Source organism: Capronia coronata (assembly GCF_000585585.1).
Source record: "Capronia coronata CBS 617.96 chromosome Unknown acBCG-supercont1.3, whole genome shotgun sequence".
Taxonomy (NCBI): Eukaryota; Fungi; Ascomycota; class Eurotiomycetes; order Chaetothyriales; family Herpotrichiellaceae; genus Capronia; species Capronia coronata.
Genome location: NW_006912895.1, coordinates 2,863,752 through 2,880,016, shown reverse-complemented (window position 1 = coordinate 2,880,016; position 16,265 = coordinate 2,863,752). Strand labels below are relative to the sequence as shown.

At 52.4% G+C, this 16,265-nt stretch overlaps 5 protein-coding genes across 5 annotated transcripts; 2 read left to right on the top strand and 3 right to left on the bottom strand.

Annotated features, from left to right (window-relative positions):
- Positions 1-1,046: 1,046 nt before the first annotated feature.
- A1O1_04341 (uncharacterized protein) lies at positions 1,047-3,028 on the top strand (the record flags this gene model as incomplete). The annotated part of the gene is made up of 2 exons (XM_007725235.1): positions 1,047-1,556; positions 1,661-3,028. The coding sequence occupies 2 exons, from the start codon at positions 1,047-1,049 to the stop codon at positions 3,026-3,028; spliced, it is 1,878 nt and encodes a 625-aa protein (XP_007723425.1).
- A 782-nt stretch (positions 3,029-3,810) lies between these two features.
- A1O1_04340 (translation initiation factor 3 subunit C) lies at positions 3,811-6,477 on the bottom strand (the record flags this gene model as incomplete). The annotated part of the gene is made up of 2 exons (XM_007725234.1): positions 3,811-6,074; positions 6,123-6,477. The coding sequence occupies 2 exons, from the start codon at positions 6,475-6,477 to the stop codon at positions 3,811-3,813; spliced, it is 2,619 nt and encodes an 872-aa protein (XP_007723424.1).
- Positions 6,478-7,445: 968 nt separating this feature from the next.
- Positions 7,446-9,962, bottom strand: A1O1_04339 (CMGC/DYRK/YAK protein kinase; the record flags this gene model as incomplete). The annotated part of the gene is made up of 2 exons (XM_007725233.1): positions 7,446-8,230; positions 8,279-9,962. The coding sequence occupies 2 exons, from the start codon at positions 9,960-9,962 to the stop codon at positions 7,446-7,448; spliced, it is 2,469 nt and encodes an 822-aa protein (XP_007723423.1).
- Positions 9,963-11,496: 1,534 nt separating this feature from the next.
- On the top strand, positions 11,497-15,105 carry A1O1_04338 (DNA excision repair protein ERCC-6; the record flags this gene model as incomplete). The annotated part of the gene is made up of 1 exon (XM_007725232.1): positions 11,497-15,105. The coding sequence occupies one exon, from the start codon at positions 11,497-11,499 to the stop codon at positions 15,103-15,105; it is 3,609 nt and encodes a 1,202-aa protein (XP_007723422.1).
- Positions 15,106-15,228: 123 nt separating this feature from the next.
- On the bottom strand, positions 15,229-15,996 carry A1O1_04337 (uncharacterized protein; the record flags this gene model as incomplete). The annotated part of the gene is made up of 1 exon (XM_007725231.1): positions 15,229-15,996. The coding sequence occupies one exon, from the start codon at positions 15,994-15,996 to the stop codon at positions 15,229-15,231; it is 768 nt and encodes a 255-aa protein (XP_007723421.1).
- Between the last annotated feature and the right edge of the window lie 269 nt (positions 15,997-16,265).

Here is a 16,265-nt window from a genome sequence, read left to right as displayed (position 1 = left end):
AGTCTGACCCTGATGGTCATTGAACTGCTGTCTTGTCTTGTTTTCTCTTTGTCCTGTCCTGGTCTGGTCTCCTTTGTTACTGTTCTGTTACTGTTACTGTTTCGCTCTGCTCTGCTCTGTATCCAAGTTGGGCGTCCCCATTCAAGATGCCAGACTTCGCGCATATACATGATATGAATCTGATGTCGTGAACAAGGCTGCCACCCAGATTCGATTCACTCTCCACCTTCACTCTCCACTGTGTCCTTTGTCCTTTTCCCTTGTTATTATGTAAATCGAATATCCTTTGAAATTGACCGCGGTTTGGTGACTGGTCTTCTCGGCAGGCAAAGAATTCACTTCAGCCACGCCATCCATTCATTCATCCATCCATCACGCAGTCAGTCACTACTTGCTTCTTACTTCCTACTGCTTGCTTCTAAGGATATCCGCCCTCTTCCCTGAGCGCAAGACTGCATATCTATCCTGATCCTGATCCTCCTGAAGAGCCGGTACATACTACTGCTACCACTACCACTACCGCCACTACTTCGAACCCTACAATCACACAGAGCCGAGGACACGACCCAGCCAGCGTACCTGATTCTCCAGATCCAGATCCAGAACCTCCTCTTCGATCAAAACGACACCTCCACTCCACTCCGCAGCCAATCCTACTATGTCGAGATCACATCTCAACCCATTGTCCCCAGCATGGCTTCCTCCACAGACACAGACAGAAACCAACGGTAGACATCAGAGAAACCATATCGGACAGAACAGAGACCCCAACATGGGAGGGCGAAAAGAAACAGGAACAGCCACAAAAACAGAAACAAATATCGTCTGGTCAACCATTGCCGAGTCAGAAATCTATCTCGAAAAACTCCATCTCTTGTGCCATAGTCCAGCGGAGTTGAAGAGGGAGGGATATGTTTTGGAGCCTTTGACGGCGGTGCAGGTCGAGAAGAAACTGAGGTGTTTGAAGTGTGGAGGTATGTTCATATGTTCATACGTTCAATGCTAGGTGTGATAAGTGGTTCATTACACATGGATTGATCTAAGAAATGCATGGAAATATCATCTTCTTGGCTACTCTGGTCTGGTCTGGTCTGGTCTGGTCTGCTCTGTTTGTGTGGTCTATCCTTGCTGACTTCCGGGCGTTGGCGTTGATTATAGCCCGAGTCTCACGTCGATCAATACAACCTTCAACCGAGTCTGGATCTGCGGCCGGCAAGCAGGATGACAAGAAATACAAAGGAGGTCACGAGAAGAGATTGAGAACGGTGTGCGACGGTACAAAGATCGAGAGTGGAGACTACAAGGACAAGGCCAAGGGCAAGGGCAAAGCATCTCCAAAGGACAGCCAGGAGGAAGTTGAACGGGATGATGAGATGTGCTCTGACAAGGCTGAGCGTGAGAGGGTCGATATCAATCCACGAGAAGAGACGTTCAGCAATGCTAGGACCTCTCGGAAGCCAACCTCACTTTCACATCCACAGAAACAGCAAGAGAAGCAGCAGCAGACAACTCCCCGTCCAGTCTGTGCATATCACACAGGCGGAGTCTCTCACAAGGTATGTTGTAGGCTTCTCCTGGCCCCCCTGACACTCTACGACCTGTCCGTCATGCAATATTTCATTCTATCAACCACTCCTAACATCTCCTCTCCTCTGTCTAGACCTTTACATGCTGCGGCAAACATGTCTCCCTACCAGGCTGTACCACCGAACTCACCCATACCTTTCCTCCGCCCGACGACCAATTCATCCAGCAGTATTGGATGTATCATCGCACTCCTGCAGATCCTGCTGTTGACATTGCTGGCATCACTTCGTCTCTTGCAGGGGTTGAGAACATGCAGATAAGAGCCCAAACACAGACACAGACGCAGGCGCAGACGGGCATACCGACCCGAGAAGTCAGCAACAGCAACAGCAACAGCAGCATCAACAGCAGCATCAACAGTCAGCATCACATACCACGCTACCACTACCAACAAAACACCTCCACATCGACAACATCCACCCCCTTTCCAACCCAACGACGGACCTTCGATCAGACCCTGATCCCACAGTCTCACCATGGCGCAACACCCGTCCAAGGCACTGACACCCATACCCATACTCATACCCACACCCATCAACCCAATCCAAACCTCTACCCCCAACCCAGCCTCACGCAACGAGTTCCCAAACCATTCTCCAAACCAAAAGCAAAAGCAACAACAAAATCAAAAGCAATATCCCTGGACTGCGAAATGGGCATCTCCACACTCAACGACCCCGAATTGATCCGCCTGACCGCCATCGACTTCTTCACCGCCGAGCCCCTGATCGACAGCCTCGTCCAGCCCTCCGTGCCCATGAAACACTACAACACGCGCTACTCGGGCGTGACGGCCGCGGACATGCGCCACGCCGTGCGAACCCGCCGCTGCATCTTCGGCCGCGACGCCGCGCGCGACATGTTGTGGCGCCACGTCGGCCCGGACACGGTGGTCGTCGCGCACGGCGGCCAGAACGATCTGAGTGCCCTGCGCTGGATCCATGGGAAGGTCATCGACACTTGTGTTTTGCAGGCGTATTTGGACGGACCAATGACAAAGACTGAGGGTGGTAGGTCGTTGAAAAATTTGTGTCGTGTCATGCTGGGCATTGAGGTGCAGAAAGGGGATGGGAAGGAGAGAAAGAAGGAGAAGGGAAAACAGAAACAAAATCGAGGACAGAATCAGGGACAGACACAAGGTCAGCTGGAAGGACAGGAACACAGTCAGAAACAGCAACACGCGCACTCATCGGCAGATATGGCATCAACATCCGGAACAGCATCAGGAACTGGGTCAGTCTCAGGGTCGAGGATACAACCACACCCACAATCACAACCACAATCACAACCACAATCACAACCACAATCACAACCACAATCACAACCACAATTGTACCAACCACAACCACAACGACCACAGCTCGGCCATGATAGTTACGAAGATGCAATGGCTTGTCGGGAATTACTTATTCAATGGGCGGCGAGGATTCCGGATGTCTAGGAATAAACAAACAGACAGAACCAGGAAACTCGCGAAGGGGATTCGGATTCGGAAGCATAAGCGGACTCGAAATGAGAAAGCGGAATCGGAACCCATCATCGCTTCCTTCGCTTTCCTTTTTCGCTTCAATGGCAGAACCTCAAAGGGTCCTTGTGTTGTGCGGGAGAGCGAGATGGAGACAAGCATAACCAAGCACGGCATACCTGGTGACGGGTGTCATATGTAAGACTTTGATGTACAGAGTAGTCGTACGTACTACACCTATTCTCTGCTGCTAACCATCATCTGTCCAATCTTGAGAATGTCGGTTGTGGACTCCGAGATACGGTTTCGGTTTCAACAAGCACGCACGGGGGGGGTTTTAGCAATAATCGAGTTTCTGATATCAAACCAGAAACCAGTATTCTGCAGCCTTGAGTCTTGTGGACATAGACGTAATACTAGTACGGTGCAAAAGGGGGTTGGTTTGTGGAACAAGACCCGAGATAAAAGATGTGACGGGGTCAAAAGGGAGCGGATTTCTTTCGGTTCAGTGCTGTTTTGATACAGTCCAATGGCTCTATTTTGTCTCTTTGGCCCACATACGTGCTGTTGCCGTTGTCTCTGCCACTACTTCCTGGCTGCCCAGTAGAACCATGTCATACATAAGACAACTTCAACTTCAACTTCGTCGCGAGTGTGAGAATGAGCATGAGGCTGAGGCTGAGCAATGCTGTCTTCATATGCCATTCCGAGTCCAGCCTCATCGACGACAAAATACATTTTTGACTTGAAAAAAAAACTCATGCTTTCATGGCTCCTCCGAGAGCACCGCCGCCGAACGCCTGACCACCAGGTGTTCTCTCGCCACCCTGGCCACGCGGGAACCCCTGCAACGCGCCACGTCCGCCACGACCTCCGCGGCCACCACGGCCACCACGGCCACCACGCCCGCCTTGATCGCGCTGGAAGGCATTGGCCATGCCGGCCGTCCTGGTCTCCAAGACCTTTTCATTGTTTTCGAGAATGCCCATTGCCTTGTCGGAAAGCGCAATGACTTGGCTCTGGAGTCGCGAGAGTTCAACACCCTTGCGGAAGACGATGGCGTCGTTGACTTGGTCCAGAGCAGCAGCCAGCTCCTCGTGGGAAATCATCTTGGACACGACGGCGGCGATCTTCTTGGGATCGAGATCGAACAGACCGGAGAGCGTCGTGACCGAGAGCGTGTCGTAGTACGGGGCGTAGGTGAAGAGGTAGGTGCGCAGACCTTCTTCTTGGATCTGTTCGGCCAGCATTGCCTTGACCTTGTCCTTGTCGTTGCCCAGCAGGTCCCAGATGGCGATCTTGCTGATCAGCTCCTGACATCTCTTCCAGTCGCCCTGGGCGAGGGCCTTGGCTGCTTGCATCACATGGTCGCGCGTGTTCTCCGGGGGTCCCTGGAAGACCTGTCGCTCCGTGTACTCGAGCATGCGGCGGAACGTCTTGGAAATGACTCGCTTCCGGACGTCGGGAGACGATCCCGTCTGAGCCAGGAGCGGAATCTCAAGAAGCATGCTGCAGGTCAGGTAGACGCACTCCAGCAGTTCGAGGTTGATGTGCATGTGGAACGGGAGTTGTCGTTGCCGTTCAAGACGTTCCTGTTCCGGAGTGACGGTGGAATATCGTTGCATGATGACGCCTTGGGCGAGCAGTTCCTTCTGTCGTCCCGAGCCGCACACCTCTTGTAACACACCCTGGGCTTCGTAGCAGAGACCAGCTCTAAAGGCGCAAAGTCCGATCTGCACCAGAGTGCGGTTGAACAGGATCTGGGTGCTCACGTCAAACGACGAAATGTTCTCCGTCAGATGACTCATGAGGGCCAGGTCTCGAGCTTTGTAATAGTTGTCTTGCAGAGCGAGGAAGTAGATCTCACACAGCATGGCACGGGCTCGGATGATGCCCTCGCTGTGTTCGAAGAGATAGGTGCAAAGTGCTTGGACTAGAGGTGCAACCTCGGTGTATTTTCCTCGGGGAGTGAGTTCGGAGTTGAGGTTTGAAGGAAGAGCGGCCCACGTCTTTTCCTCGAGGATCTTGACCACCTGGACGGGCTTGAAGTAGATGTGTTCTAGTCGTCGGATGACTCCTCGGTTCAGGTTCTCTTGCTGGCTTCCGGCCTGCTCCAACTTGCCGATTGTCTCGAGGTAGATGAGAGCTCGCACAATGGCGGTGTACAACAGTTGTTCATCACCGAGTCGCTCGATGTATTCGGCTGTGTGGGGATCGGTCTGCTGAAGAGCTCTGGTCAACTCATCATCGAGTCTCTCCACCAAGGACACAATGCTGCCTGGGACCTTGAATATCTCGCCAGGAGTGGGGGCAGGCGCTTTTTCGTCGTCCTCCCATTCGTCTGCGTTTTCGGTCACAATATATCCAGACTCGTCTTCAAGCGTCTGCAACAGAGTACCAAGCTCCCGCTCGGCCGCTCGCCACGACTCTTGCGACATGTAGTGCTGGACTGACGAGGCGGTGACATCAAACCTCGTGGAGATCAGCGTCAGAAGCACTCGAATGCGTTGATATGGTGTGTTGGCAACTTCCAAGAGCCGTTCCATGACTCGAATCTGTTCCGACCGGTCGGTGTTCTTCTTTCCTCGAGACTCGATAATGGCGCGCAGATGTTTCAGGATGCTTTCCGGTGTGTAGACAAGAGCCTTTCCACCTCGGCCGACAGTGGCGAAGCCTTCTTCGTCAATGGCTGCCTCAATGGCATCCAACCTCTGCACCTTGTTTTTCCGGGTCTTCTGTTCCACCTCCAAAGTTTCTTCTTCGTCGGACTCCATGAACGCGTCCTTGTCCTGGCGGTATTTTTCAATTTCCGTCACGTAGTCCTTGTTGTTTTTGCGGATCTTTTGCTTCATGGCATTGAAACCTTTGGCGTTGATCGGGTTCATTTTCTTGCCGCCCGTCTTCTGCTTGTCATTCGTCTCGTTGATCAGGTCTTCCAGGTCGGCAATGGCCTTGATGTAAATTTTAGGCGTGGCACCTTGTTGGACGACCTTGACCACCTGACGGTTCATCTTGTCGAATTCTGTATGCAATCAGCGGACACTCCCACCCAGAGATTGAGGAAACCAACCTGAAGAAATGACAGCCCAGTCGTTGATTTTCGTGGCGTTCTCGATCAACTTGATTGTGCCTTCCAACTCCTCCAATCTCTTGTCTTTGGCACTCTTGACCACTCTCTCGCGGTCTTCGTCCTCGCTTTCGTCGGTCTCGTCGCCACCTGGTCCTGAGGGCTTCAAGAACCGGCTGGCGCCCGTTCCTCGACCTTCATCTTCGGACGAACCTTCCTCGGACTCGTCCTCCGCTTCGCTTTCATCTTCGGATTCACTTTCAGAATCTGCATCGGGCGCTCCGGTGTAAAGCTCCTCTTCCTCGGATGAGCTGCTCTCGCTGTCGGAATCTCCGCCGTGGAAAAATCGCGAAGACATGATGACCGATGTGAGAGATGAAGGAAGATTGGCAAATTGGTCCTCGGGGCGGCGAAGTCTGGGTGCGTTCAGGCGTCGACTTGCAGTTGATCGATCTGACCACTGCACCGCACCGCACCAAACTGAATGCCAAGTCCCGAATTTTTGTTGGTCTTGGCGGTGTCACGTGTCAGTTTCTACCATTGCAGCCCTGGAGTTGCGAGTTAATATGCTATCAATATCACAGTGACGGTGACAAGGCAACAGGCATGAGGTTATCCGCAGTAGAGGCCTGATGAGCCAATTCGCTACTCATTCTGTACTAAAGGGTGGTCAATCAGCACTTTGCTACTGCAGACCGACTCTAGGCCGCCTCAAGAGTCATCAGAAACAACAGAAATGACTCTATGAATGACTACCGCCTGTCTGTGGACTTGGAAGGCAGCACATGGTGTGGATTCAATTGTCTCTATGACAGTCTAGCTGACAACGACACACCGCTCAAGATCATGTAGCTCGCTCACAGCGCTGTCCTGACTTCACAACCTCCGAACAGGACGATAGAGCTCCTCTGCGCACTTGACACCGTCTCCTGGCCGTCCCCTGCTTACACTCTCGGCCGTTCGAGTTCTGTTCTGTTTGCTCACTCAATCTGTGGCTCCCGTATTCCGAAGTCAGTGTTGTTAGCTTTCCACCCCAGCCCATCATTGCCCATGTCTCCATCGTAAGTTCAGCATCCACCACGTTGTTGCGTGACTCAGGCCTTGCTTTGTGGATTTATCCACTCGGAATGAAATCTCGAGGGTTTCCGAACACCTCATGGTATCTGACATGTCTTTCTGCCACGAATCTGCTGTCTGGACGTTTGCAACCAACAGTAGAAGCAGTCATTGCGGCATCTCCACCTGGTGCCATGATCGCCGGTTTGGAGGTCTTGTCATTCATCTCACAAAGTAAGAGAAACTGTATGCGATGCAATCACATCAATCTCACTGCCACTGTGCATTGAAGTGGTCTCCCATGGCACCATCTTCCAGAGTTCGGATGAAATCCCGATTTCTCTGCGTACGGCTACCACGCCTCCTAGCCGACGTGGGGGAGTCCACGTATCCGTCTGCAGGAGGAGGGTAGTAAGCTGGACTAGGTTGGAGTCTGATCGGTGCGTTGGGGTCCAGATGACTCGTCACTCGCTGGATAGCTGGAGGAATTCCCCCTTGCTGTTGATCCATTGTCGATGCCCGCTGACGGCCCGCCCTCTGAGTGGCTTGAGCATACAGACTCTGTTGATGATTGTAATGACCAGGGTTTATCTGCGCAGGCTGCTGGGGCATCATGCCCACATGCGGAGCGTAGTTGGTCGAATGTGTCGGATAGGGCGGAGGTGCGCCTTGTTGATGAGCCGGATACATGGCATTGTACATTGGTGGGGGTTGAGTCTGTTGGTAAGGACTCATCTGCATTGCGTAGGCATTTTGCGCTGCTGTGTGGGCCTGGGCTTGCGCCTGTGCAGCTTGAGCCTGTGCTTGGGCTTGGGCGGCCTGAGCAGCTCGCTGTTTGCTCAATGCTTCGGCTTGTTGCTGCTGCTGCACCCCAGGCGCGGGAGTCTTGCTGGAAGAAGGAGATTTCAAGTTCATTGGCGGTACAAACGGCTGAGTAAACTTTTGCTGCGTGATGAAAGGATGCAACTTGGCTTGATGAGGTGACCATCGTTCGAGTGGGTTAATGGTGAGCAACCCGCGGACGAAATCGATGAAAGCAACACGGTTATTCATTTCTGTTAGCTGTCAGTATGCGGTTCTAATACACGACTCTTGAATCGTACCTCTCTCAATTTCCGCTGGCTTCATATTCTTCCTAGGCATAGGATAGCTGCGGATTATCTCGGGGAGGGTGGTCGCTTGAAAGTATTTCTTGCTGGGTTGCTCTTTGACATTGTGTTCACGAGAATACTGCTCCATGCTCTTCAGTCGGTAGGTGCGGCGACCGAATTCATCTGTTGTCTTTTCGAAGAATTCGCCCGATTGCTTTCCCATTTCCAACATCCACATCGGAGGCATGCCCAGCATCTCAACGATACGGGACACTTGGTTGTATTCGGAAGATCCGGGGAAGAGAGGCAGCCCTAGGAAAAGCTCCACAACAATGCAGCCAAGGGACCACATGTCGATGGCCGAGGAATATGGCAGTCCCAACAAAACCTCGGGAGACCGGTAGAACCGGGACTGAATGTACGTGTAGACCGTTTGCCTCTCGTCGCAAGCGGACCCAAAGTCGATGATCTTGATGATGGGACTTTCGAGATTTTTCAACAAAATGTTCTCGGGCTTCAAGTCACAGTGGATGAGCCGAGCTTTGTTCAACAGTGCTAACCCATTCAGCAGTTGTTGGGCAAAGACACGAACAAGGGTCGTGCTAAGCCCACGGAATTGGTTCTGTTTGATGAGCTCGTACAGGTTGACACTGAGAAGCTCGAAAACAAGGCAGAGATGCTGTCGGTGGATGAATGTGTCTTTCAGGCGCAACAGATGATGGTCATCGTTCTTATCGAACTTCTGGTTGAGAAGGTCCAGAACGGACACCTCCATCATGCTCTGATTGAAATAAGCCGTTCGATTCTTGATGACTTTGACAGCAACGACTTCCTGCGTCCTCAAGTTCTGGCACTTCACGACCTGGCCAAAGGTGCCCTGGCCGAGGACATCGAGGATCAGATAGCGATTCTTGTGGCCCGCTTCCTCGCTACCGAGGATATCATTGACGTAGAGAATGTAGTCGCTGTCGTCGTTATCGTAGCCATCATTCTTGGTCCCCTTGCTTGGCTTTGTTAGCACTCGCCTCGGGTTCCTTGATGACTCATATTTGAAGCTGGGGTTGCAGATGCGATATGTGGCCGGAAGATATGTAGTGAGAGCTTGCAACGGACTGATGAAGCCGCCCTCCGGGTTGGCTCTTCGGTACTGAGGCTGTGCGTTGACTCTGGGATTGAGATCTTGCATTGTGTTGACTTTCCTGAACCTAGGAATTGGGCCTGGTCCATATGACTGCTGCCTTGATGGCGGACCAGGACGCGCATTGCCCGTGGAAGGAGGATAGTACGAATCGGGACTCATGTCGGAGTTTTGGAGAATGGAGCCATAGCTTGATGTGTATCTCGTCGGTGTTGGAGGTTCGGCATACCGCTCCAAGTTATATGTCGCTGACTGATTCTGGTTCGGAGGAGACTGTCGCGACGATTGCGGCTGGTTGAGATATGGGAAGTTGTTTTGACTCGGGAGCTTTGGGCTAGAGGCATACGAAGTGTTTGTAGGTTGAGCGTTCATCGGAGAGTATCGCTGTGCGGCAGTAGAGGCTTCGCCAACATACTGCGAAGACGGTCGGTGCTGGTGAGCAGGGCGGGTAGGGTATTTGGTTCGGTTGTAGGGGTCGGCGTCTTCCATGGGGACATCGACTTCACCATTTTGCTCATAGTTGTGCGATTGCGCCGCAGGAGTTGGATTCAGAGACATGGCTCCGATCTTAACTGTGAACTGATTTCTGAGACAAGTAGTCAACGCGACTTGGGGCCAGGGCGTTATCCTCAAGCCAAGCTGCCTCCGAGCTGAGCCACAATTGTTGATTGTTCTGCTGCGATGGTGACGTGGTTCGCATGTGGTCCCCAGAGCTAATACCCAGGATCGATCTAGAACAGTATCTTTTGTATTGCGGCGAAGTGAGAGGTACAGATCGGCTCACTTGGAGTGCGTTCAGAGGGGCAGGCAGAGGGGGTTGGCGACTTTCGTAAGCGCAGTTGAGCAAGACTGGGACTCTGACGGTGTGAGTCGAGGAGGCATCGCAGAGGAGGAGCGCAGGCTCAGCATGAAGCCATGGTATTGAGGCCAGGCGGTTAAATCGTGGTCATGTAGCAGGCGCCTCGTGCGGTTGGAGAAGAGGTGATGTATTGTCTGTAGTGAGCTGGCGCAAGCTTGTGGGATGCGGACGTGGATGTGGATGTGGATGTGGATGTGGACGTGGATGTGGACGTGGACGGGGGATAAGCGCGGTAAGTGAAGATGCACCGTGGAGGGTGGCGGCTGAGAACAATGACTGCGACTGGAGTCTGAGACCACGAACAATTTGAGGACAATGGTAGTCACAGAGTTTCAAGTCTAGACAAGAAGACCTGAATAAAGTAGGGAACGCCTTTGTATAGGACTCTTGTTATGTGAGAGACCTGTCCAAGACTGCACCTTGGGCACGAATGAGTTCAGGCGCACATTCAGATCAGTGGCCGAATAGTAACACAGTAACGTGTCGAGCCAGAGTGCCTAGGTACAGCGGCACTTTAGTGCTAATAGTTGGCTGTTAAACCAATTTCTAGGCTCCCTGGGCCTCCCTTAGGCACCAGGTGCGCACCTAAAAGTCCCCTATGACAACAGCGGCTTAACCATTAAGGCTCAGATTCTAAGGGCTAAGGCTAAGGCTGCAGTGGATACCTTAGGTGCCTGAGATTGGCCACCAAGCAGTCCCGCATCTCGTTCAGCCTGCGCTAGTATACTAGTAACTCTCCTGCGGCTAATCATTCTCTACTTACTACATGCTTTGGTAAAGCCTCATTTCTCGCCCCCGCCACCTAACAGCAGTCCATTCCACACGTCAAGCCTTCCTACAAAAGTGTAACACGTCCACTCTGTCTCTGCTGCAGACAAAGCCTCATCATCTGTGAAGTTTGTGGGACCGTCTTGGAACTTACCTATACTTTTTGTGTAGAGGGTTTACAAGCAGGTTGTGACGCTTTAGCCTTGCTTCTATTTCACTTCGAAAGAACCATCTCGCCATCAATCGCCACACCTCGCCCTATTCGCCTTTGACAAAACAATTGCCTGCGCAAACTCTACTACTATCCTGACTTCACTCCAGCCTTGCTTTGATAACTCTGCAGTATCTCGCCTTTCAGAGTATATCAGTTGTGCTTGCTGTGGGTGGGAAATGCTTTAAACAGTGATGACGACATCAACAGGTCCTGACTGCAATCACTAGTAAGTTCTTCAGGCAGTCGGTATGATGGACGCCCAACAAGGAGCAAGTCAAGTGGAAGCCGCTTCAGCTACCAGCGCCAACATGGCAGACAAGCCCGACGACAACGGTGACGTGTCCAAGGACAATTCTGCAGAAACACTCCGGCTTCGCAATCTTGATGCCCAGGTGCGTGATCAAGATGACTTGGAGCGCAATATTGGACGGGAAGCAGATCGGTTGCTACTTCAACAGGCCAATCAACGCGAGAAAGCACGTCTGGACAAGACCCTGGTGCATAAAGAGAAGCTGCAGAACCAAATCCAGAAGACACGCGATGAGATGAGTCGTCCCATAGGGACTACACGGCGAGCACGTCTGCGTGTAGAGATCGACCAGATGCAGGACCAAATTCAGGAACTGGACAATGATATTGCTCAGATCGAAGAGAGAATGAAAGAAAGAGAAACAGATGCAACCCTGGTTGATCAACCCTCGTCCACAGGTCGGTTACCAAACGAGACGCAGCGCGATTATTTGATCAGAACTGGCAAGATCACTCCATTTTCCAAATTTGGTCTCTCAAATCATGGCGAGTCATCTGAAACGCTGCAAGGCGCTCTGCTCGACGCCGAGGAAGAGCCCGAACTTGGGGACAGTGCACCGGGCACTGAAACTGGCGCGTTGATGTCCCATCGAAACCTTCGACAACCAGGATTTGCCTCCAATTTCGGCGAATCAAGTGCTGAAGAAGAGTTTGACTCTGAACAACCACGAAAACGGAGACGCCTTGCGACTAGAGAGAAGGTTGCATCAAATGAGGACTCTTCGTACGACGAGGGCTCTGCTGACGATGATGTCTTGTCGGACCTGGAAGAGGGAGAGGAGGACATGCCCATTACTACTGGAGATCTGAAGAGATCCCGATCTCGTCACAAGGCAGCAGCTCAGGTGGACGATGATGTCGAAGATTTCCGGGGCCTCGATGATGGGAATGAGACAATCTACCGCTCACGGCTGAAGAGATGGGCTTTGAGGAGGCGACGGGCCAGGATCCGCGTGACCCGTCAAGTCCAGAACGGCGCTGAGGAGGATGAGTTCACGGATGAGGATGATTCTTCAACAATCATACGAGAAGAATCATATCTGCCGCACCCAGAAATCCCGGACACCGTCTTGAGTGATGGCTACAAAATCCCAGGCGACATCTACCCCAGTTTGTTTGATTATCAGAAGACCGGAGTGCAGTGGCTGTACGAGTTATACACACAACAAGTGGGAGGCATAATCGGTGACGAGATGGGCTTAGGCAAGACCATTCAGGTCATTGCCTTCCTAGCCGGACTGCACTACAGCAAAAAGCTGACCAAGCCCATTATTGTTGTTTGTCCCGCAACCGTCATGAAACAATGGGTCAACGAGTTCCATCGCTGGTGGCCACCGTTTAGAGTCACTATCCTGCACTCCTCCGGCAGTGGCATGCTCAACCTGCGCAACGAGTCAAGCAAAGAAGACAATTTGCTTGACTTGGAATGGGATCCCGCTCTCAGAAATCGACCGCTGACTCCAGCTCAGAAGGCGGCTCAGAAGATGCTTAAGCCCATCTTCGAGGAAGGAGGAGTCCTTGTGACGACCTACTCTGGACTTCAAACCTACGCTCCCCTCCTCATCCCGGTGGACTGGGAATACGCCATCCTGGACGAAGGACACAAGATCCGCAATCCCAACACGGCGATCACGATTTATTGCAAAGAGCTGCGCACACCGAACCGCGTCATTTTGTCGGGGACACCGATGCAGAACAACCTTATCGAATTGTGGTCACTGTTCGATTTTGTTTTTCCCATGCGACTGGGCACTTTGGTCAATTTCCGAAACCAGTTCGATATTCCCATTCGTCAAGGCGGCTATGCCAATGCATCTAATCTGCAGGTTCAGACTGCTTTCAAGTGCGCAGAGACCCTCAAGGATGCGATCAGTCCATACCTACTCCAGCGCTTCAAGATTGACGTTGCGTCTGATCTTCCCAAGAAAAGCGAGCAGGTGCTGTTCTGCAAGCTGACGCCGCTGCAGAGGCGCGAATATCAGCGATTCCTCGATTCTAATGAGATGGGGGCAATCATTACTGGCAAAAGACAGGTCCTCTATGGTATTGATATCCTACGGAAAATCTGCAACCACCCAGATCTCACCGACCATAAACATTTGTCGGTAAGAGCAGGTTACAACTATGGTGATCCGGCCAAATCTGGAAAGATGCAGGTGGTTGGCGCACTCTTGGATCTCTGGAAGGAGACTGGCCACAAAACTCTCCTCTTTGCCCAACACCGAATCATGCTCGACATACTGGAGAAGTACGTCAAATCGCTCTCTGGCTTCAAATATCGACGTATGGACGGCAATACACCCATACAAAACCGGCAGAGCATGGTCGACGAGTTCAACACTGACCCGAATCTGCACGTGTTTCTGCTGACCACCAAAGTCGGGGGCCTGGGTATAAACTTGACTGGAGCTGATAGGGTCATCATTTTTGACCCTGACTGGAATCCCTCAACCGATCTCCAAGCTCGGGAGAGAGCGTGGCGGCTGGGTCAGAAGCGAGAAGTGACAATCTATCGCTTGATGACGGCTGGAACCATAGAGGAGAAGATCTATCACCGTCAGATATTCAAGCAATTCTTGACCAACAAGATCTTGAAAGACCCGAAACAGCGGCAGACCTTTCATCTGAACGACCTTCATGACCTCTTCAGCCTAGCCAATGAAGGCGCGCCTACCGAGACCAGCAACCTCTTTCAGGATGCACAGGTTAAGTACTCTTCTAAGCCAGCCGGCGAGCTCGAGACGGACAGAACCAACGGCGACAAACAAGCAGCCTCAAATTCTGGCGATACGAATGTCGTGGCTCTGCCTGGTATATCGTCTGTGGAGCGATACGCGGGAGAGGTGGAGGAAGAAGCCAAGGCAAACCAGGAAGGAGCCACCAATTCAGAGGACAGGATGATGGAAGGCATCTTTGCACGGTCTGGGATTCATTCTGCTGTAGAGCACGACGCGATCATTGATGGCAGTAGAGCCGGTAAGAAAGTGACGGCGGATCCCATCTTGGTGGAGCAGGAAGCTCGGAAGGTTGCTGCAGAGGCGGCCAGAGAGTTGAAGCGCGCAGGTGAGGTCGCTCGACAAGTTCCTGTGGGCACGCCTACTTGGACCGGACAATTTGGGGTGTCTGGCCGGCCACAAGAGACGACAGCCCAAAGAGCTTTCAATTCACCTGCCCGTTCCCGAGGAGGCGCCATGCAATCCTCAAGTCTGCTTGCGAATTTGCAACAACGTCAAGCGAACGCGGCAGGCAGTCGTGACGCAACGCCACGTACCTCCAGTCCTGCGAGATCCACCGGATCTGCCGCCTCCATGTCCAGAGCGGGCACTCCGACTCTGCCGCAGGGCAAAGACTTTGGCAAATTGATTCGTGACTTCCTCACCGCCCACGGAGGCGCCGCTTACACCCAGATGCTGATCGATCATTTCAATCGCTTCTGTACGACACCCCAAGCCACTTTGGAGTTCAAAGAGACCCTGAAGGTGATTGCCACGCTTGAGAAGGCAGGTCGAGGCAGGGGTCGGTGGGTGTTGAAGGAGGAGTACAAGAAGTAGATACTGAGCCCCTCCAGTCGGAGCAGGTGCTGATGAAGCCCAAAAGGGTGATGGTCGGCATATTTAGCTTAGCACGCTCAAGCACTTCCATGATTTTCCGCTGCTCTCATCTCTTAGCCCGCGCTATTCGTTCTCGTCGATCAGCCCCTGAGGCGACCAATACTCGGGCTCTCGACACTGCAAGTCCACCCAAACCAGAGAATCAGCAAGCAAATCTTGTATGACAGTCTCGGCTCGTGCTCGCTCCCATCCTAAGTTTAATTGAAGAAGAGACACTGTAACATTCCCGAGTAGTTGTAGAACTTCCAGGACGGTAGATTGATCCGTGTTGAGTTCCTTGGGCACAGAGCGAATAAACCGCTTGTTAGCGATGGTGAGAATGACAAACCCTGAACCAAGTGGCTCGAGGGATTTCACTGCCTGCTGAATGTCATCCTCTGACACTTGCAGGCCTCCTCCGATAGCTCTGCCTTTGGCAACACTTTCGCAACATTCCCTCAACCCAAGCAGGCCTCCATTCTCAGCTCGGGTGGACTGGCACAGCTCCACCACCCGGACGGCCACCGAGAAATAGAAGTCGTTCACATCATGGCCCAGTACCTTTGCCCAGAGGGAGTCGGCCCTCTTCCCCTTGATGTTGCTGCCTGCAAGTGGATCAACGCCGATAGCATTGCACATGCGGGCAAACTCTGCCCGAAAAGTGGGATTGGACTTGATCGTTGCCGCATGTTCCAGGGCAAAGTTATGCAATAGCGACTGAAAGACTTCGAGCTGTGCTTGCAACGAGGCTGCGTTGGCCAACTTCAAGTTTGAGCCATGTGCAGCGTAGGACTGTGCCGTGGCATTTCTGTTGGTGAATGCACCCAAGCCCACGCCCCTTCTGGTCGACATGCTGAGAAGGGTGATTCGTAAGTTCAGATCATCATGCCAGAGGAGCCAAATCTTGGACGATGGCCATTGCCATGGTAAGGGTATCGACTTAACTCATCATGTCGTTCAGTTGTAATTTACGACGAATACGAAGAGTCGGGAATAGAGACACTACGACGCTTGGCGCAGTTGGTCCGGGAATTACCATTTTTGGTTTAAGCTGATTTGGGGAGTGGAGTCAGCACGTGATTATGCCAAGCAAAGTGGAAGCTCGCACACTGCAACTTCCA